We start from the raw sequence: 22,954 nt of genomic DNA on the forward strand, positions 1-22,954 counted from the left end.
GACTCTTCACAAAAAGTTCGGGATAATTGGCTTTTGGGTGAAATGGATGGAAAATGTAAAAAGGTCACGCGACAGTGATATAATATCATATGAAAGTGGGACATTTAAGTAGAAGGATGCACCGGTAATTTCATCATCTCAACAATTCATTGAAACAAAAGTTAACAACAATGGTGGCTACACCACAACAAAAAATGTCAACGTGTTAATAACTTGCCATGTGCCCTTGAGCATCTTTCTGTGACTCTTCCAGTGTCTCGGTATGTTAAAATGTGAACAGCATGATGAGGACGACTGTTTGAACACCAGCTCTAATTGAGCCAGGCCATAAACAAGCCATTCCTCACTCCATGCAACACAATTGGACATCTCCTCCAATTCTCTGGGGAACCTCTTGGACCAGGCTGGCTCCACCGTTTTTCAGGGGGAATCTTGGGAGGGCATACCCTAGCTGTGACTCACTTCCTGGTGCACAGGTACACTCATCACCCTGGTATTGCAGTGGAAGTGGAGGAGGCATGCGCGTGTTTTTGTGCGTGTGTGTGTGTGTGTGTGTGTGTGTGTGTGTGTGTGTCTGTGTTTGTGGTCACGGTGCAAGCCCAGCTAATGAGTCACGCAATAAGTCACTAATCTTCGCCGAAGGTCTTGTTTTGTCTGGCATGAATATTGGTTTCTTTGGAAAGATGGAACCTTTCCCTCACTTCCTCCTTTCGGAGGTAACCATCCAAACTAGCCACATTAGTAAATAATGATCTAAGCAACCAATTGGCTAACTACCTACCTAAGTAACTAAACAATTAAGCTAAACTCAAGAATTAAGCTAATATACAAAACAATTCAGCGAAACTCAACAATTAAGCTAGTAAACACAACAATTAAGCTAAACCAAACAATTGTTACTGTAACTAAGTAACTAACTTCATATATTCAAATAATAAGCTAACTAACTAAATAACGAACTAAATAATTAACTAACTAGCTACCTCACCGTTTATGTAACTATGTAGCTAAGTATCTAACGAAATGGCTACATACTCCAGCTAAGTAATGAACCAAGTAACTAGCTAGCTAACAAACCGGATATGTGACTGACTAACGAACTAGCTAAAGCATTCTTCCTCGAAAGTGAGGAATGAAGAAGTTTTCCGCATTGATTATTACCCCTCCAAAGAGCCACTTTGAGCCCGTTGCCCCCTCACCCCTGGGTGGGGTTAAGTATGTGAATGTGGGGCGACAGGGGGAATCACAGCGAAGCAGAGGGTTAATTGTGGTCCCTCTTAGAAGTGATTGCCAAAATCACCCACGCCTGCACCCCCCTCCCTTCCCAGTGGTGCCATCATCTCACAGCACTGATACAAGTGTTCATTTTTCATGCGCAGCATAGACACTCGGCTTGTTTCCCGCGACGTGTTTGGCATTCCGGAGAGCGGCGGGAGGTCAACGCGTCTTTGGACCCAGCCCACCCCTACCCCACCCCCGGCCTTAAAAAGGCACAAACCCAGCTATAGTTCTCCAGATATTCACACAGGAAGCATGGCAACTATGAGGGGGAGATCTGCAGGAAGAGCAGGAATGTTCATTTCAGGGGGGAATTTCCCTTAAAAAAAAAAAAATCAACAGTGAAACAATGCGTGTTTGTCACACTGTCGGTTTGAGATTAAGAGGCGTATGTGTGATTGGTTGTGGCACAATGGATGACAAGGCAGAAAATGGAAAAGTGAAAAATTGATTCAGCATTCAAAGGGAAAACATGAGTGTTCTTTCGATTGTTAGCAGAAATGATCACCCAAAAAACATAGAAAAAATATCACTGATAAAGTTAATTTGGGATAATCATAAAAGACAATTCATAAGCAAAAAAAGTCAATCAAAACAAATTTATTAATTACAAAATTAAAATTAAAAAATCTTTTAATTATAATGTAAGCAGAATCATCCAAATATGTGAAGATGGCAATGACCCATTTTCAAAGAATTCTTTGAAAAATAAACATTATTTTTAAACAACAGTTTATTTTAACAATGAACTAATAATCCACTCATTTTTTAAATGATTACTTTGTACTAACCAACGACCGAAAGAGATGAATTATTTGAAATGCATTGAAATTGAATGACAGCATTTTTGTGCGGTTCAAGACTCAGCCCTGTTTGCACTCCCAATCAACTTCCAATCCACAAGAAAGGACGACCACGAAGAAAAATGTTGCAATGGGCTGCTTGAAAAATGAGAGTCCTTGACCCTTTCTTACCTCTGGGGATGGATGATTGCATGAGCCCCTCCGCTCCCCTTCCCTCTAACGCCGCTCCCCCCACCCTAAAAAGCTTTAAGTACAAGGCTTGTTTTGGGCGTGGCGCTGTGTGTGTGTGTGTGTGTGTGTGTGTGTGTGGGTGGGTGGGTGGGTGTGCGTGTGCACGCGGGTGTAGTGTCTCAGCTGTCTCCATTAGCGTCTAATAGGGATGTCACACTGAGGCTTTTAACTTTGCTTGTTAGCATGCAGGGACGCCTCCTCCCTCCCTTTTTTGCTGTCCATTAGCATTGTAGTTACCCATCATGCATTGCGCAGACATCACCTGAACACCTGTGACATGTCCTGCACGCACACAAAAGGCACAAATCTTGGCAGTGTGCCCAGCTGCCAGGTGGATGGGGGCCTTGGTAGCCCCCCCACCCCCCATGATGCTTGACAGGAAAAAAAAAAGGCCCAGGACCAATTTGTGGGTGCCAAGGTTATGACAGTTAACGAAAACAAACAAAATTAAGTGCAACTAAAAGTGAAAAGACATTTCTCCAAACTTAAATTAAAATGTGTTAAAAAAAATTATGTCTAAAAAAAAATTAACTATAATATATAGTTCATATATTATATATATATATATAATAAATTATTATCGTATCCCTTTTAAGTATTAATATGTGTACCCAGTATTAAAAAAATAACAGATAAAACCAACATTAAATCAAATTTTTAAAAAGGCATTTTCAAAAAAATAAAGATGAATAAAAACCACCATACCAGCTCAAAAAACAAATTCAAACTAACTGAATTTGGAAACACAAAAACACGCGCACGTGGGTGTGAATAGTCATTTGTCTCTCAAGTTTGTGCCCTGCGACTGACTTGCGACCAGTTCAGGGTGTCCCCCGCCTACTGCCCGAAGACGGCTGGGACAGGCTCCAACCCCCCCCCCCTCCGACCCCGTGACCCTTGTGAGGATAAAGCGGATTGGAAAATGGATGGATATCACAATTTTGAATTTGATTTTTTTTGAGCGATAGTTTCTGTCTCATACATCACGTGCGGCCTACCATAAATGTTTGAAGGTTACTAAGTGTCACGCGAAAGCAAGAATCCTGCCACTTTTGATCGACTCCTCTACTTACCTGTTGCGCCTTTCAACTCGTCTTTTTAAAAACCTTCACAAAAGAAAGAATACAGATGATTTTGAATAAAAGCAGGCCTATGAGATTCCAAGTAGCTGAATGCTATCTTAGCAGGTGAGCAATGACAAGAAGATGGGAAAGAAATATGAAAAGTCCACAAAACAAAATCTAAACAAAACAAAAAGACATGAGGAGGTGGTGCACTTTTGTCCTTGTTAAAGCCGGCCGCATCCATCTGGTCGCCATCTGAGCTGCTTGCAAATTTTTTTTCTTTTTTTTTATTGACGCTCTTATAGCTTGGCAGGCGCAGCCAGAGGCCCGGGGGTTCGGTTTACCTGCCAAAACACAACCATCAGGCATACGGAGAAGAATTAATTTGATGCTAGATTGGGGGAAGGAGGGGAGCCTCAAGTAGAGTTTTTAATCACGTGATTGCTTCCGCACGGCCAAATAGATTTGGCGTTTAACCAAACTCACTGTGAAAAAATGGATCCAAAATGTCAAACAAAACTCAGAGTTCAAACATGTCATCAAGGGAGAGATGTTAGCATCTGATACACGGATTAGTCTCCTTTTTCATTTTTTGTTTTTGATTGGCAGTTGAAAAACGAAAGAACGAATGATACACGGATTGATTTGCTGTTTCTATTTTTTTTTAAAAAAATTTGTGGAATTTCACACTGGGAGAGTACCAATGTGATGATGGCCATAGAACAGGAAGTGGAACTTGCTAACCATTTTTGGTCTTTTTTTTTGTTAAGAATGAACGCTCAAACCAACTAATTAATTCTGTATGAAGTGAACCTGGACCAAAGCATGACGCGATTGCCAAAATCCTCAAGCAACGGACACTCACTAATTTTTTGGGGGGGAGGGTTGAAAATTTGCCAGTTAATGGATGACCCTCAAAAAAATTTTAGGAAGCAAAATTAGTCCGCATGAAGTGTTTTGTTTTGGGGGGATTTCTCGTGGAAATTTTGTACGCTAACAGCTCCTCCGATAACTTGCCGGTTTATTAGGAGCGGGGCGTTTAGACGTCTTTTCAGAAAGCGTACAAAAAAAAAGCCAAGCAACCAAATGTCGATTTGCCAGTCGGTTTTGCTCACACACACAAATTGAACATTACAGCCACTCATTTTTTTTTTATCCTTTCCCACGAAGCTCATCAGGCTTTTAAGAAGAAAAAAAATATCTGCTGTTTTTATTTGACTTGCCAACCCTCCAAACCAAATTGCCTTCTCAGACTTTTCGCTCAACATTTCAACTGGAAATGCGATGAAAGGGGATCGAGTTTCCGCGGGGAAGGGGATTTGATGTGAATGTGTGCATGTGTGTGTGTGGGGGGGGGGCGGGGGGTTGGTGGGTGTGGGTGTAACTGGAGTTTATTAAGTTTGGAGGATTACTCAAAAACTAGCTGAGCAATATGTGGCTGAGTGGGTGGCGCATCTTCAAAGGAGAAGATGGCAACTTGGTCACTTTTTTCGACCTTACTTTTCACGATAAAAATATGCATTTTTTATTTCTACACGACGCATTTTAATTTTAGTTCTGTGAGCCTGATTTTTGTCAGGTTTGTCGTCAGTTTATTTGTGACTTTTTTTGTTGCCATATTTTTTATGTTGTTATTCAGATTTTTATCTGTTTTTGTCTAAATGTTGGTTTTTTTGTAAATCTGTTTTTGTGGGGATTTATGATGTTTTTTTTCATCTGTTGTTGCCAGATTTGGTACTTTTTTGTTTTTTACGAGGAGTTGGGGGGGCGTATGCGGGGTTTTGGGGTGGGTGGTGGAGTAAAGACAGATGTGCTGGGAGATTGTAGCGGTGGGAAAGATTAGCAAGACAGCTGCAGGCGGCGCAGCTACTCTTACAAAAAAGTTTTGGCTGCAGTTCAAGTTTCAGCTACTCCTCCCTGTGATGCATTGTCGCTCTGTCTCTCTCTCTCTCTCTCTCTCTCTCTCTCTCTCTCTCTTGCTCCCTCACTCGCTGTGCTTGACATTTGCCAAATAGTGAGCCTGCAGTCCATTTGTGAAGGTCAAGCTTGACGTGACAGCCGTCAGGTGTGAGGCTGGGAAAATAAAGAGAGAAAGAGAAAGGCAGCGATGGGGGTGCGATGGCAGCCTGCACTTTGTTGAAACACAGCCAGAGTTGGCAAATGAGAGGAACAAAGCGGAGGGGGTTGATATATTTTTGTGAAAATTAGTCACGTTCAGTCAACAGAAATTTCCTGAAAAAAAGTTGGACTGCAAATATGAGAAGGCTTTTCCTGAGAAATTTTATTTTTCTTTGAAACGACCCCCCCCCCCCCCCGCCCCCCACCCTCAGCTTTTCACTCTATTGTTGTGAAGTTTTTCTTTTATCTCAAAAAGTACAGAACATGCATACCGGTACTTTTTTTTAATGAAATAATAAGATATGGGACTTATTACAAAATTCTTGATGAATCTGACTTTTAACATCAAAAAAGATTTGGACAAACCAAAATGTATTGTTTGTGAGAATTTGACTCTTTTTTTTTCTTATTTTAGAAATTACATAATCATATTCTGAAAATATTTACTGTTTTCTTGGGGGGGGGAAAATATTGAGCAAGTGTTTTGTTTTGTTTTTCCCCTGTGTGTGTGTGTGTGTGCATGTGTGTGCACGAGTCCATCAACCGGCTTCAACTTGTCGCTTTGAGCTTCCAAGAAAGCTTTTGTCTGGCAGCAGGACAGCATGTAATTTGCTCTCACTTCCTGTTTAGCAGCCACTAAAGACAAATGACAAGACGATAAGACACTCGAGTGGCGCTCGATGAGGTTGCCCGTCAAACTCGTTTCTCCTTGAAAGAAGTTCGTTGTTATTTTTTGATTTGAAAAGGTGACAGTTTTCTTTTCCTTTATTTTCCAAATTATTTACATTTACATTACATTATTTCTCAAAAGATTCAACATATTTTTGTTGTTTCATGAAAACACACTTCTCAATGCTATTTTCAGGATTTATAAATTATATGTACAGTATATATATATACATACACACTACACACACAACGTACAGTATTATGCTATTTATATTTTATATATATACATTATATATATATACACTATTTTATATAGTGTGTGTGTGTGTGTGTGTGTGTGTGCCAGGCATTGACTTCATCTCCTGACGCTCCCTGTGACCTCCAGGTTAACAAGCCAGAGACCATGTACATACACACACACACAGACACACACACACACACACACACACACACACACGGCTGCAGAGCCATGCCTTGATGCTTTCCAGACGCATTCTCCTCCCTCTCGCTCAGCTTGGCACTCTCAGCCTCTCTCCCACAAACACACACACACACACACACAAACACACACTCCCGACATCACTAGCGCCTGCTTATCAAAAGTTTTTGCCTCTTCAGCTTCCATTTTCCCATGCACAGACAAAACAGTGCAGCGGTGCCAAGGGGCGGTTGTGGATGTGTGTGGGGGGGGGGGGGGGTTGGAGGTGGAAGATGTGGAGGGAGGAGGAGTGGGGGGGCTTCCTGCATCTCACTTGGACCTCCTCAGGAGGCGATCAAGGCCCTGCAGGCTTCCTCCGCACCTTCACTCGGTGATGACAAGATGGAGGACAGGACGTACTCACGCGTACAAGCACACAAGTGTTGTCCTCAGGATTGGGATGAACTTTCTGAGGAGCAATATCACCTTGAAGCTTTCCTTGTTGCACTCCCATACAAGCAGTGACACACTCACACAACTCTCTTACACTCACACAATAACACCCTCTCTCACACACAATCTCAAATGCACTCTCATGTATACACGCATACACATAGTTGAACACGCACTCCGACACTAACTTCCACGCTTGCACACACACTCACCTCTCACACGCAGGGACAAAAAAACACATGCGCTCAGGTTTTTGCCCTCTAAAACACACACAAACACTCGCACACTCTCTCTTTCTCTCGCACTCCTTTTCTCTCACACTCACAAGCACGCACATGTCTCTCGCTCTCTCGCTCTCTCTCTCTCGCTCTCTCTGGCATACAGTGGTGCGCACATGCACTCACATACTCTCTCACACACACACACACACACAGATCCACTCTCATATTTACAATCACACAAACTCACACACACTCACACATGCTCTCTCCCATTCTCTCTCACACACACACACAAAACCCAATCACCGACTAACCTGCACACATTCAGTTGTGTACACATATACACTCAGATCCACTCTCACATTCACAATCACGCAAACTCACACATGCTCTCTCTCAAGCTCTCTCTCACACACCACAATGCAGTCACTGACTAACACACACACACTTTCTCATGCGGTACACTCACACATGCTCACTCATTAAAACAAACTCTTCCACTCATGAACTTACTCTCTCACACACTCTCAAACAAACTGGCCCACTCACACACACAGGCTTAATGAGAGCTAGACGCTATTGTTTTGACGGGGCCTCATAAATAAGTAGCTCGGGCTGACAGGGCTTATTAGCGCCTGCAAACAGCTTGATGAATGCGAAGGTAAAAGTGCAATCTGTCTCTCGGTTTCTCTTTCTCTTTGCTTATCTTGATGTCTCGCTATCAATATGGCCATCTTCATCCTCCTCATCCTCATCTTCCTCTCTATTAGAGACACATTGATCACCTCACCTGAGTAATGGCGAAGGGTGTCTGGGCCTTTAAAAAGTAGCCCGCCACAGCAGTGCCAAGCGCTTCATCACCGTGACAAGGCAAATGGCTCCTCGACTAATAAAGTACGTCTGCACTCATAGAATGTGTGTGTGTGTGTGTGCATTGAGAAGGTTATTAATGACTTAAAGTGGTTTAGCAGCGGGAATGCTGGTGGTCTGCCATTCTTGAGTTGTGTGTCGCATCGACTAATGGCACAGAATCAGGGTGTCGCACACACGCAAATACTAGCGCCCAAACAAGGCTTCAGCTCAGCGAGCATCTTGAAAGCAGGGGTGGGCAAAGTATGGCTTCTCTCTTCATTGCGGCTCAACAAATAGTTGCAATTTTTTTCCCTTCATTAGGGAAAAAAAATATTAGATTTTAAGATAAAGCTTAATTAGAATCTAGGTTTTGTTTTCTATATGCATTTCTCTCACGAAATAGTTAGCTATTATTCACGCACACATTTTGGCACTGTATATAGACATTTTCACTTTTATTTTATGAAAGACGGTGTTTGGTTCATCAATTCAATTTACACTAATTGAGACGAAAATGGAAGTAGTTAAAGAAGAATATTGTAAATATTTATATACTTACACTTATATACTTATAAATAAATATTTATTTATTTATTTTTATACAATTTAATAATTCAGATTTATTGTAAACAAAAAACTATTGCAATTTATATAGATAAATAAAATTTTAATGTTGTGTGAGTGGCACATAAACTCACCACCAAACACGAATCCCACCCCGCATCTCACCGCGCCGTCAACTTAATCGAGCACCAGTTTTCCAAGGCTAGCTCCGTTAGCGAACTCTAATCTATATTACAACAAATAAATGCAGCTCTGCTTACCTTGTAAACTTTGACATAATAGCAGGGATGTCACATCTGGGAGGGATGTGGAGCTTCTGTCCTTCAACTTTCCTAAAGTATGGTTTTTCAAATGCGGGAGGAAATACCCGGAGAAAACCCGCAAAAGCATGAGGAGAACATACAAACTCCAGACAAAGGCGGACCAGAGGCCAAATTTGACGCTCACTACTTTGAGGCAGACATGTGGTCCACTCGTGCACTGTTCTGCCCCAAAATAAACCAGAGAGGAGGCAAAGAACGAAGAGACCACTACAATTACAACCCCCCCCCCCCTTCCCGCACCCCAGTGCTGTTTTTCATCCCCTGTGTTCTTTTCCGTGTGTTTATTTTCCTAAAAGCGAAGGGCAGCCTGTGTTACAGGGCAACAGAGAAAACAGGGATAAGGTGCCTGTGAAACTGGAGGGAAAACAGACTTGTATGCGTGTGTCAAAGAAAAGGCGGGGCGGTACAGTTGGCGAGGTTACAGATGACGAAAATTGGCAAAAACACGTGGGTGTCCTATGTGCATATATAATAATAATACATCACATTTGTAAGCGCCTTTCACAACACTCAATGGTTAATATATATATACACACTGTATATGTGTGTGTCGGTGTATAATGTACCCTAAAAGTCAATCAACAAATTGACTTCAATCCAAATTCAAACAATTACAATTTAGAGCTTCTAAAGGTTACATTTAATTTACATATTACTACATTTTCATAAAGAATATGGTTAAAATGTCATCAATACAAAAAATAATACTAATAATAATAAGAAGTAGAAGAAGAAACCCGAATTTTCTGGGGGGGGAAACAATACATGAAAATTGTATTATAATATATTTTCAAAAAAAATTCCATTTGATTCCAATCTCTTCTGGAAAAACCTGCCTCTAAATTTCTAACAATTTTCTTTATTTTTTTCCCCTTTCCATTTGCGAGAGGGCCCTGTAAAACACTATGACTGGAGGGAAAACAGCTTTGTGGCCACTTTTTTTTGGGGGGGGGGGGGGCGTGTGCACATACATGTGCATGGCAAAGAAGGTACCAGAAGCAGAAAACTGGGAGAAAGTAAAGTTGACCAGAGAAGTTGTGTGAGGCACTGTCGCCTTGGCAACTGTTTAGGGTTTGGGATGATACCCTCACAACCAACCACCCACCCACCTCACCATCACCCCTCCCCTCCCACATTTAACCATAATGGGTCTGGTAATGAAACCAGTCTGGCTTTCCTGGCTCACTCACACATACGTAGGAAGAGCCCAGTGACGAACACATGTTTTGCTTTAGAACTTGTTTATGTTCATCCAGGGGGGAGAGGGGAGAGCACGGGCCTATCAATTAAAGCCGCCGTCATAAAACAACAACAATGAAGAAAAAAGAAAACAACACGGAACTAAAAATGCTGGATGTGATGTATGACCATTTCAATTTTAGACCAAAACAATCTCAAAACCGTGACTTAAAAGTCAAACAATTTCAATTATGATAAGTGGCTGGGAGAATGGACGGATGGAGTCATAAGTTCAACAATCGTAATCATAAATTTTCCAATGAATGGATGCATAAATAAATTTATAAACATGTCTTTACCAAAAAGTATTCGATTTTTAAAGGAAAACAAAATAAGATTTTGAAGGAAAAAAGTTTTGCACTTTTGAGCAAACCTCATATTTCAGTATTTTAAAAGAAGTCATGAAAATTGTATATTTTTCAGAATAAAATTGGTTTCTGTTCAAGAACAAATTGTATATTTGACATGAAGTTGTTTTTTGATGAAAAAATGTGTACGCTCTTAGATATCTAACAAAAAGGTTTTTTTCTCAAGCATCTTTTTTTCTTGAAAAAAAAAGGAAATTGAAGAAAAAGTTTTATATTTTTATCAGGGAAAAAAACGTTTGGTTTTTTTTCTCCAAAAGTCCTATTTCAAACCAAAAAAAAGTTATAGATATTTTCACCAAAAATTGTGTCTCATTTTGAAAAATTCAGCCTGAATTTTGCAGTTTCCCTAGTGCATTATTTTGAAAACCTCCTATTGTGTGTTCCCAAAGTGTTGCCCCACCTAATTCCAGACTATATCCTAGTTCATTGTGTAGCTGCAGGCGCACAGTTGTTCTTTGTCCTGGCGCTGGCTCGTTACCAAACTCAGCACTTGGGGGAATTTCAGGCCAATTTTTCCCGGCGTTCGGAACAGCAAAAAATAAATAAATCCACTGGCAGAACACAGCACTTAAAAGCCACATAGTGTAACACCCCTCTTGCATTTTAACAACTGAATTCGAATAGAGCACATTGTTTTATTGCATCCACTGCGGTTACTGCTCTTTGGGGAGCATTAAAAAAAAAACAAAAAAACATGGGAACAATACGTGTGCTATGGCGCAACGTTACAAACAGTATCGGGGCAAGCGTTATGGATTAAAAAGTTCACGTTAGGCAGCTTTGTGTGGAAACTACCAACCCTTGTAATAGATTTTATATCCCAGTGCTTCGCTATCACATTTTTATCTTTTTTGAGCAGCAGACGCTTTTTTATTTAATTTTTTTTACAGGAAATGCATTAAAAAAAGCTTGTACTGGATAGAGAAATCTCTTTCTAACAGTTCTCATGAACTCTGTTGGCTCTTGAGAGCGTTTTGTGTTCTGCGCTTGTTTTCTCTTGCCGCTCATAAAAGAAATTCATTTAGTCCAGTAGTAAACCCTCAGAGGCTCATATAATGCTAAAAAATAATAACATGGAAAATTGACTGTATGGGGTAAAGGTAAGCAATTATAGATTCCGCCTTTTTTGACACATATGGTGACAAATAACGAATGTGAAGCCTTATATAATAAGGATTGAGGCATAAATTGCTCATAAAATCTGATCTTACCTTCATCTAAGTCACAGCAAATGACCAAAACAGTCCGCCTAGAGCAGACATGTCCAAAGTCCGGCCCGGGGGCCAAATCCGGCCCGGGGTCGAATTTCATCCGGCCCTCGGCCCCTGTCATAAAATCAGTGCCGTCTGGCCCGCAGGTTGGGCGCAATGGAACACGTGTTGCATTGACTGAGGTCTCGTAGACTGGTGAGTGATGTTTCATAGAGTACTGCTTCCCTCTAGTGGCTAAATGAGTAATAGCATTCACTAAATGAGTAATAGCATTTAGACACTAGAGGGCAGTAGCACTCTACGAGACATCACTCACGAGTTAACAAGACATCACTCCGTGTTCATATTAACCTCCCAGTTTACTGAAATGGTGACAATCAACAGAAAAAGGAAAGTTGACTGCGAGGGACGACGATTCAAGGATGGATGGAAATTGGACTATTTCTTCACTGAAATACGCAACAACTGTGTCTGCCTCATTTGCCAAGAGACAGTGGCTGTTTTTAAAGATTATAATGTCAAGCGACATTACCAAACAAGAGACGCTGACATGTACGACATGATTACAGGCAAGGAACAAAGAATGTCAGCCAAGGACGGCCCCCCGACATTTTACCACATAAAATCTGGCCCCCTTGGCAAAATGTTTGGACACCCCTGGCCTAGAGTAATAACTCCAACAACCACCTCCCCAAATTATGTTTCCAGGTTTTTTATTCGACACACCGCATACAGTAAATAATCCCAGGGCGGGGTGGAAACATATTTTAAGTCCTGGGCGAGTGACTTATCCGGGTGCTAATTGGATGTCATGAGGTTGGAGGTGTTGGTTGAATAAAACTATTTGGCGCTTTCTATTTTGGACTGGAGAAGTGCGAATGACATATCTAGACGAGGGAAGATGATCACAACTGAAAATTGTGCAAGATTCAGGCAAATCATACCTGCCAGTAATCAGAGAACCCCGCTGACATAACAAGAAATCTCTGAACAATGAATGCAAGAAGGGTTCCACCCCATCTCCGGCATCCTGAGACTGTACACAAGGTGGAAGGAGGGGGGTGAGGGTACAAGTGGGAACATTGTACCCTCAAACAAACCCCACAATAGGTCTGTGAGGGTACATCACATACGCTATCCAGGAGGAAACAACAGCCTTCGAGAAGAGAAGCCCAGAAAGGAGAAGGAGCCAGATGGACCGTCATGGAAAGACAAGCCGCCCCAAGCCTGGCACGTACAAGCAACAAACTAAAAAAGTGTCTGACAACAACGAAACATGCACTGGGGGCAGGAACCCCCAAGCTCGGGGGACGGCTCCGGCAGATACCAGGGACAACATCCGATATTTCCGTCCAGAGATTGAGAACGGCTAAGATCCTGCGCCAAACCCTCTGGCTCAGGACCCAAGTTTGAAGGAGGTCCCCAAATAAAAATTGGATATAATATTCATTCATTCATTCATCTTCCGTACCGCTTGATCCTCACTAGGGTCGCGGGGGGTGCTGGAGCCCATCCCAGCCGTCTCCGGGCAGTAGGCGGGGGACACCCTGAATCGGCTGCCAGCCAATCACAGGGCACACATAGACGAACAACCATACACGCTCACACTCACACCTAGGGACAATTTAGAGTGTTCATTCAGCCTGCCATGCATATTTTTGGAATGTGGGAGGAAACCGGAGCACCCGGAGAAAACCCACGCAGGCCCGGGGAGAACATGCAAACTCCACACAGAGAGGCCGGAGCTGGAATCGAACCCGGTACCTCTGCACTGTGAAGCCGACGTGCTAACCACTGGACTACCAGGCCACCCTTTGATATAATAAACAAACTGTATTTTTTTTTTAGCTAAAAAAAATAAAAATAAAAGATGCGGAAAATCTTAGGAGATTTAAGTGATATAGTTTCAACAAAAAAGTTGGATATGTTCAAGGAAAAGGCTGCAAGCTTATCTCACTACACTGGTTTCCTTCAAATGTTATGGATATTCTGAGCACCAATTGTGCCGCCACCCCCCCCCCCCCCCCCTGCTACTTGGACCCTTTCTACTTTATTTTACAGATTTTGAAAACAACTCAAACGTGATCTACCCTCACACTAAGCAGAGCCTGACTCGTCAAATCCCGCCTGTAAATCCTCATGGGGGAGCAGGGGGCGGGGGTGGGGGGGGGGGGGTGATCCGAAGTGACAGAATATGAGTGAGCGCTTGTTTTGCTTATCAATCCTAAGGAAAAGTGGAGCCTGGCTAGTCTGAGGCGGGCAGGTCAGGAGTGGCGTGGTGGATATCGTCCCTGAGATATGAAGGAGTTTGGTGGGAGGCCAGTCCTGTCACAGCATTGTTTATGTCTTTGATCAGCACGACTACACATTCATGTACAAGTGCGAGCGTGTGTGTGTGTGTGTGTGTGTGTGTGTGTGTGTGTGTGTGTCTGAATGCGTGTGTGTGTGTCTGTATATATATGTGTGTGTGTGTGTGTGGCTGGTACTGGCCTTGGTGTTGTATTACCTTGCTAGAGGAGGCTCCAGGATGACAGATGAACATAGAGAGGGGAGGGGGGTGGGGGGGTGGATGGGGAAAAAAAAAAGAGGGCAGTTGAGCCAGTGTCTGACACCCCCGTAAGATCTTCTTATGCTTGCCCGCTATTAGTTGTTGTGCTAAGCTATGGCATTGGGTTGAGGACTGAAGTCAACACAATGTGGCTGTTGTTTACCATGACTGACAAGGCAAGGGTGGGGGAGGGGGGGCGCTCCCACCAGCAACATTACAACTCGGGACAGGTTGTTATCTGACCAAGCCCATATTATGTTAAAAAAAAAATCTAGAAGAAAATTGTGTCAAGGACAAAAAAGGAATACACATCAATGTCTTGGCGCAAATAAAATACACAAATGATTCTACAAACCCCCAAATAGGTTTAAATGTGTGCCTAATGGTAGAAGATGATGCCAAAGCTTTGGTGTCATCTTGGAGCATCTTATGGGGTTTGATAAATACCACAAAAACAGCAAATAAAGTGAGTTTTTCTGCAAATACTGTAACGAGGATAAACGCCAGCCCACACCCAAAAAAATGGTTTGAGAAAATATGTCGTGTAGTTCCAAAAAGTGCATATTTTCAAGAAAAATTGCTACATACTTGAGAAAGAGGGTCTTTTAGAAAAAAAAAGTAATATTTCTAACAGACATTAGTTTATGAAACACTTGTATCTGTGGCGGCCCGGTAGTCCAGTGGTTAGCACGTCGGCTTCACAGTGCAGAGGAACCGGGTTCGATTCCAGCTCCGGCCTCCCTGTGTGGAGTTTGCATGTTCTCCCCGGGTTTTCTGCATGGGTTTTCTGCGGGTGCTCCAGTTTCCTCCCACATTCCAGAAAAAAAACATGCGCGGCAGGCTGATTGAACACTCTAAATTGTCCCTAGGTGTGAGTGTGTGCGTGGATGGTTGTTTGTCTCTTGTGCCCTGTGATTGGCTGGCAACCGATTAAGGGTGTCCCCCGCCTACTGTTCGGAGCTGGGATAGGCTCCAGCAGCCCCCACAACCCGAGTGAGGATCAAGCGGTTCGGAAGATGAATGAATGAATGTATCTGTGAGGATGTTTTCATTTTTAAAAAAGTATCTTATGATAGTATCTTAAACTATAAAAAAATATTACAAAGTGAAAAAAGGGCATATGTTCAAAAAATAAAAATGTAACAACGTCAGAGATTCAAGTGTTCTTGTTCAAAAAACATTACATACTGGACTTAATATAAAAGTCATACTTTTTAAGAAATGAATAATACGAAGTAGGGGTTTTTTTGCGTCCATTATGAGTGGAGTTAGTTCAAACAAGTAGAATCTTTCCGATACAGCTCAAGGTTTTTGTCCAAAAAAATTGTAAAAGTTATTTTCATTTCTGATTTATGTGTTGCAAAATCCGGCTTTTACCAACATGACGGAAAACTTTGACCCGAGTTATGTGCTTTGAAGCTTCAAATATTTTTCCCCCAGATCGCTTTTCATCACTTGTTAAAAAAAAAAGAAGAAAAAAAAGAAGAGAGCTAGAGGGGGTGCGGCATTCGTCTTCAATCTATTCAGTTTGACAGCTCATTTCATCATGTTAAATCGTTAAACATTCAAAATGCATATGAATGATTGCGTCTTTCCAATTAAAACATGACTACCAAACCGTTGACTGCTTTTGGGACACCCACAGAAAAATCAGTTAAAACAGTACAGCGTGCATTTGGTGACATCTATTGGTGAATTGTCGTAATGCAGGACTGCAGTATTCTCAATATCAGGTAACACAGCGACACCTAGTGGCGCAAAGATAGAATAGCAGAGAAGAACGTGGGAGGGGAAAAAACGCTCGTTTTGAATCGAGTGCAAAGGTTGTTTATTATGGAATGAAGGCACTAAATCTTGTGTTTATTGTTACTGTGCACTATTTTTGACTATTTTTTCCTTGTATTGGGATTCGAGAAGGGCTGAAAGTCTTCACAGCTGAGTGTAGCGCAGATATTTTTTCCCGGAAGGCACCTCTTTATTGGTCACGCCGTTGGGGAAGAGCGCAGCCGCGTCGGCGTCGGAGACGTTGGGAAGCACCATGACTTTGTCTCCGGGCTGAAAGACCAGAGAAAATCCGTCACGTCTTTGTGATAGCGCGCAAAGAGGAAAACACCGGAATGGGGGTCGGCCATCCGTACCTTCCAGTTGACGGGTGTGGCAACCTTCTTCTGCGCCGTCAGCTGCAGCGAGTCGATCACACGTAGCAGCTCGTCAAAGTTCCTCCCCGTGGTGGCCGGGTAGAGGATGGACAGCTTCAGTCTATTGTCGGGTCCGATCACAAACACCTGGACAAAGTCATTTTTGTCCTCGGGTGAGTATTGCTTATCGAGGCTACAGCGCCCCCTAACGGGAAGAGCTTGCATATTCCCGCTTTGGCTTTTCACACGGCGAGCCACGTGTTGCGACAAGACTGAGTTCTTACACAGCGAGCAGTGACAGGGATGCCGTCGGCGTCGATCTCGTCGGGGTCCAGCATTCCCAGCTTGGTGGCCAGCTCCCTCTTCTCGTCAGCGATGATGGGGAAGGGCAAAGGACTCGACGGCTGACTGTTGAAGGCCATCACGTCCTGCGCACGCACGCAATGTCCGTGCAGAGTGTACCAATTGTATCATTTTTGTCAGACTCAAAACTTTTGAGAAAAATCTCTCCTCTCTCGCACACACACACACACGCACGCTCACACAGGGTATTATTTAGTTTGGTTGCATTTTATTTTCTGGAAAGTCAATGACCAAAGTGTTAGAAGAGAAGTCACAAAAGTGCCAAAGTACAAGTTGGGTCAATGATGAACAGGCCGTTGGATTTTGCAAGCATTTTGTCACTGTCCTATAAACAACACGCATGTCCATTTTTGTCACCTTTTAAATGTTTTCCTTGATGGGGTTATCGCGTTTCTGACATTCCATGAAGGTTTTAAAAAAAAAAAAATTAACATTTTAATGGAAAAATGGACATACACGCTTTTCACAGGACAGCGACGGTTTGACCGCTTATTCACTTATATTTTTTATGATCTTCCAAGTTGGCTCCGGTTTGAAGATTAAAGTTTGATGACCTGGACAGGGAGGTTAATTTTTTGCCTTTTAAACTTGTGCAACAAAAAGGTCATACTCGCACGTACAAACACTCAAGTCAGCCATGACCTGTTGTGACAGTCACACACACATGCGCATGCACACTCACAATCACACACACACACACTTAAACAAACCAGGCTTACTCAAATGTCCTGTTTTAGCCTGCAAAGTCGCTGCTGTCGTGACGTCACTTCCTGAACAAGTGGCGCACGCGCGTGTATGTTTGTGTGTGTGTGTGTGCATGCCATCCACCTTGCTCCATCCGCAGTGATCCTCCACACCGTCGACGGACAAGGCGATCATCTTGACACCGCGCTTGGCAAACTTGTCGCTGAGGCTGGCGGCGCAGGCCAGCTCGGTGGTGCACACGGGGGTGAAGTCCTTCGGGTGGGAGAACAGGATGCCCCATCTGCTCGTTGAAAAGAGAAACAAAAGAAAAAAATGTGCGCATATACACGGTGCGAAGACCATCCATACTTTCACTAACAACCGAGGTTAAACTTAACTCCTGCGTGACATACAAAGATGTTAAGTTCTCTGTCAAGATTTAGTACTTCAGCATATTTCGTTGAAAACTAGAATGGGACATTTGTTCATTGAGATTACTTCAAAATAAATAAATCAAAGCTATTTATTTCCTGACTCAAGGCAACAACTGAAACAACTATCCTTTTCAAGCCTTGGGTCATGACATGCTCATGTGACTTCATGTGACTTCACACGACAGACGCACTCTCGATTTGAAGGTCTCTGTGCTAGAAAGCTGTCATATTTTGCGTTTGCATGCATGTAAATGAGGTTAGGCAGGCACAAAGAGTCTGGAAACCTCAAGTGTGTGCCAACAAGCCCAGCCGGGCGCTCCATTTCCGACACGAGATACACAATACAAGCCTTGTGCCCATTACTGGTCCAAGGTGAGAAAGTTGAACTATTGTCAAAATGAAAGCAAAATGAAAACTGCTGTCAAAATGAAAGCAAAATGAAAACCGTTGTAAAAACGAAAGCAAAAATAGAAGACTTGAAAAGTATAGTGTTTGTACCACACCGCAAAAGCCATTTAAAGCCTACATTATTTACACCATAATGTAAACGCTGTGAAGCACAATGATGAGAGATACATCGACAAACAACTATATTTATACATGGAAAAGACTATCCTTAAAATATTGAACTCATGCAAAAGCACTTTCATGACAATGAAGTACAAGTCTGGATTGTAGGAAACTACCCAAGAGTGACAAGATAACCAAAAAGAAAATAACTCGCCAAAGACTTAAAAAAATAATCATCATCATAATAATAATAAAAAATAAATGCACTATATAAAATGTAAAATGGTAAGCATTAAAACTTTTGAAATACAACTGCACTTTATTATGAAACTTCAAAATAATGTCTAAAAATTACGATTGGAAGTAAAAGTACACTCAAAACTATCCATTCATCCATTTTCTAATCTGTTTATCCTCACACGGGTCATGGTCGATTTGAAGCCTATCCCGGCTGTCTTCGGGCAGTAGGCGGCGTACACCGTGAACTGGTTGCCAGCCAATCGCAGGGCACACATAGACGAACGCCCATTCTTGCTCACAATCACACCTGGGGACAATTTCGAGTGTTCCATTAACCTGCCATATATATTTTTTAAACGTGGGAGGAAACCGGAGTACCCGAAGAAAACCCACGCACGCAATGGGAGGACATGGAACTCCACACAAGAAGCCCGGCGCCAGAATGGAACACTGCAGCTCTACACTGCCAGGCGGACCAGTCGACCGTGCAGCCCCACATAAAACTACTCAATTATACCATGTACTCAGGTACTCAATTACAAAACTTTACCTAAAAATGTAAAATGACTTAGAAGTCCAAAAACACACCAAAAAAAGTTATAAAACAAACATTGTTTTTACTTAGAAAAAAAGCAAGGGCGAAAAAAAAACTACCCTAATTACCCACAGAATTACTGAATGCAATGACCGAATGCTATGACGTGGCTACTCTTTATTTTTATGTATTAAGAGTATTGCTACATGCCCATATTTTTCTGTATTTGCCAAATATTTTAAACAGAAAATGATTGTTGAATAAGGTCATTGAATAACTGACACGGAGTTCCGCTCGCATAACAATCGCATTGCGTTTACCCATTATAGCCGAATGGTCCCACTTACGATTTGTCCAGGAAGTCGTGAAACTTAATCCGCCCGATGGTGGTGTCGGCTTCGAAATTGGGAAACTCGTCACCGAGAAGAATTCCAGGCATCCTGTTCTCTTTGAAGGTACACGCGTAGTGGGCTTGAGACGCAGTGAGTGGACTGTGAGAAACTCCGCACGCGAAACAAACCCGGAAGTAAGGGTGCGTTGTGAGACTGATATCGACCAATGAGGGGTGAGGACGGACGCGAGAGCGATTAATTCGTAACATAACTTTATTGAGAAATATATACATGACAGCTACAGTTTCATTGATACTTTTGGATTTAAACGACAGAAAGGAAGCAAAGGAATAATAAAGGAAGGACTGGAAGGTCGAAATGAAGGAAACAAGGATGGTGTGAAAGGAACAATGGAAGTAAGAAAACATCGAAGGATAAATATAAGGTAGTGGATGGTAAAGTGATGCTATGAAGGGATGACCGGAAGGAAATAGTGAAAGAGAAGGGAAGGATTAAGAAGAAAGCAAACATTTCACACGCTGTCTTTCGTTGACTGAACAGAAAAACACAACTTCCCAGCTGGCTTTGCGATAGAAAAACAAACATGGCCTCCTAGGGTTTCACTACGTGATATCAATACTGAACCTTTGCGGGCGACGAAATAAACCGGAGACAACCTCCACGACACTGCGGAAACGTTTTCACTGTGGTGCCAGGTCGCCGTAACGACACTAGCCGACAAAATGTCTTCACCGAAGGCCAAAACCCCAGGCCGCGCCGGCAGCGGTTGCGGGGGGAGCCCGGTGCTTGGCGGCACCAACAACGGCCGCTATGAGTTCATGTCGCTTACCAAGCCGCTGAGCCGGTCCTCGACGCCACCTCATCTCCTCCAGCGGCAGAGCTCCGACACGGCCACCGCGCGCCTCCGCGCCTCGGAGAGCCCCACTCGTCGCCGCGGCTCCAGCTCGTCCACCGGTTCGGGGCCACCGGAGGAAGACGGCATTCGGCTCAACCCGTCGCTCTTTCGGGTGGCCCTCAGCTCGCTGCTCGCCATCGACCTGTGGCTGTCCAAGAGTATTGGGGTGTGCGCCCGGGAGGACTCGTCGTGGGGGAGTGCGCGGCCCCTCATGAAGCTCATCGAGGTGACGGGCCACGGCATCCCCTGGCTGGCTGGAACCGCCTACTGCCTCTACAAGAGTGACACTGCTGCCGGCCAGGAGGTCATGCTCAACCTCTTCATGGGTAATAACGCTTCCAAAGCAAAGTGGTTACAAATATTGGGAAATAAACATTTATTGGTATTAAAATTAAGGACGTCTTTGGCAACCATTTCCCCACAATTCCACATTTTTCATGAAAAAAAATCCCACTGAAATGAGCACATTTTACAAACGAAGTACATCGTTCCACATTTCACAACCGCTTAAACAATTTTGTATTCCAAAAATGTGGGACATTTGCCTTAAAATCCACAAAAATAAATCCCGGTTGCTATTGATTCTCTATGATCGTTCTCCAGGTCTTCTGCTGGATCTGGTCCTCGTTGCCGCGGTGAAAGCGACAGTGCGTCGGCGACGTCCGGCACACAACCGCATGGACATGTTCGCCAGCTTCTCGGTGGACCGCTACTCCTTCCCGTCGGGTCACGCCACCCGTGCCGCCATGTGCGCCCGCTTCCTGCTGGCGCACTTGGTGCTGGCTGCTCCGTTGCGGGTCCTGGTGTTGCTGTGGGCGGCCACGGTGGGGCTGAGCCGCGTCATGTTGGGCCGCCACAACGTCACAGACGTGGCTTTTGGCTTCTGGATGGGCTACTGCCAGTATAACCTGCTGGAGGCACTCTGGCTCTCGCCTCAGATGCTGCACGTGCTGCTGGGACACACTGCGTAACAGAGACTCGCCATTGTTGTTATTGTGGAAACGCTGAAGAGCAGCCACACACTTTTTCGACACTCGTTCCACATTTCTCAAATGATTCAAAGCATTCCAATTTCAAAATATTCACAAAATTCAGGAGATCCTGAATAGGTTTTATTTTCCAGAGTCACATTCCAAATTTGCACCGTTTTATGAATCGCAAAGTGCAAACTATTAGATTTCAGCCTCAGCTCTTCAGCATTCACACACAGTTTCTACAGGAATCACATTCTCTTGTTTTTATTGTAGCTGCTCTACTGTGGATCATGTGAAATATTTATTTTCCCACACGAGGGTGTTGTTGCTTACTTTTAGTCTGGTCCATTTTTTTTTTTAAATTGTGCCTCTGTGGTTGCTTAATGCTATGCTCAATGCTATTCTTGTTTTGCTGTGCAGCACATACTGTAAATACACAGAATACATTCAGACTGTTAAATCATGAGATGCGAGGAGCATGAACATTTTTTGGGTGTGTTTTTGCTTTTACCTTTGGCTCTGTCTGTGGGTCATTTTCTAGTGGGTGTGGTTTCATGCTTCAACGTGGATGAGTACAATCCCTGAAAGCATGAACTGTGACCACTAGATAAATAATGGAGTATGTCTTTTTTTTAACATTTGATTTCTGCTCCATCTGCCTTTTTGTATTTGGTGACATCCATAATTTAGAAACAACAGGGTTCTTGTTTTGACATGCAGCTCATCCGTTTTGCTGTTATGAAATAATAATAATCTTGAATTCGAAACAATTTACTGCCATGAGGAGTATGACGTCATTTTCCGTTTGGCCTTTTTTTCTATTAGGTGTTCTTATGGCAAAAAGGAGTATTAAATTTCATGAAGTAGTAACCAATTGCCGATGAGTTTTTTTTTTTTTTTATAAACCTTTGGGCTCGTCTATGTCTACCTTTATGTGTTGGGTTCTGTTAAAAATCAAGAGCAGGAGATAAGGGCAGATCAGATGCTAAAAAGTAAAATTAATCAATGGAGATGACCGATTCGGGGAGGAGAATTAAACCGATTGTGCTGTATGACATATAAAACTGATTGGACAGGGGCTCTTGAGTGCCGGGCGATTCATTCCTTCAGTATTGTGCCATTCATTGCTTGTGAAGCTTGAAACGCCATATTTTTGTACCCTCCAGTTGCATAACTTCTCTTTCGTGTCCTTTTGACCTGATGAGCTTCTCTCCAGTGAGCCACCGTGCCCATTGAGCTCATCGTGACAGTTGAATTGTCCTGTTGCTGCCCCCCCCCCCCCACCGCCCCAAAAAAAGCGGAGCAAAAGTCTAGACCAAATTACACAACACATTCGCTGCCAGCCCATCGGTTAAACCGTGGATGCTTGCTTGTTGACATTGAAGCAGTGTTACAAAATTGGTTGGCAGCAAACAGTTTTTTTTTAAGCTTGAAAGGGACGATTATGAAACCTGAATCAAACACTGAA

At 43.0% G+C, this 22,954-nt stretch overlaps 2 protein-coding genes across 2 annotated transcripts; one reads left to right on the forward strand and one right to left on the reverse strand.

The window, feature by feature from the left end:
• Positions 1-16,173: 16,173 nt before the first annotated feature.
• Positions 16,174-19,793, reverse strand: prdx6 (peroxiredoxin 6). The gene is made up of 5 exons (XM_052073243.1): positions 19,612-19,793; positions 17,690-17,846; positions 16,783-16,926; positions 16,499-16,645; positions 16,174-16,415 (listed from the first exon to the last, which is right to left on the reverse strand). Exons 1-5 carry the CDS (start codon positions 19,701-19,703, stop codon positions 16,290-16,292), a joined length of 666 nt encoding a protein of 221 aa, XP_051929203.1. The 5' UTR covers positions 19,704-19,793; the 3' UTR covers positions 16,174-16,289.
• Positions 19,794-19,888: 95 nt separating this feature from the next.
• plpp6 (phospholipid phosphatase 6) lies at positions 19,889-22,356 on the forward strand. Its single transcript, XM_052073250.1, has 2 exons — positions 19,889-20,838; positions 21,116-22,356. The coding sequence occupies exons 1-2, from the start codon at positions 20,340-20,342 to the stop codon at positions 21,481-21,483; spliced, it is 867 nt and encodes a 288-aa protein (XP_051929210.1). The 5' UTR covers positions 19,889-20,339; the 3' UTR covers positions 21,484-22,356.
• The last annotated feature ends 598 nt before the right edge of the window (positions 22,357-22,954 follow it).

Source organism: Hippocampus zosterae, chromosome 8, assembly GCF_025434085.1.
Source record: "Hippocampus zosterae strain Florida chromosome 8, ASM2543408v3, whole genome shotgun sequence".
NCBI classification, from domain to species: domain Eukaryota; kingdom Metazoa; phylum Chordata; class Actinopteri; order Syngnathiformes; family Syngnathidae; genus Hippocampus; species Hippocampus zosterae.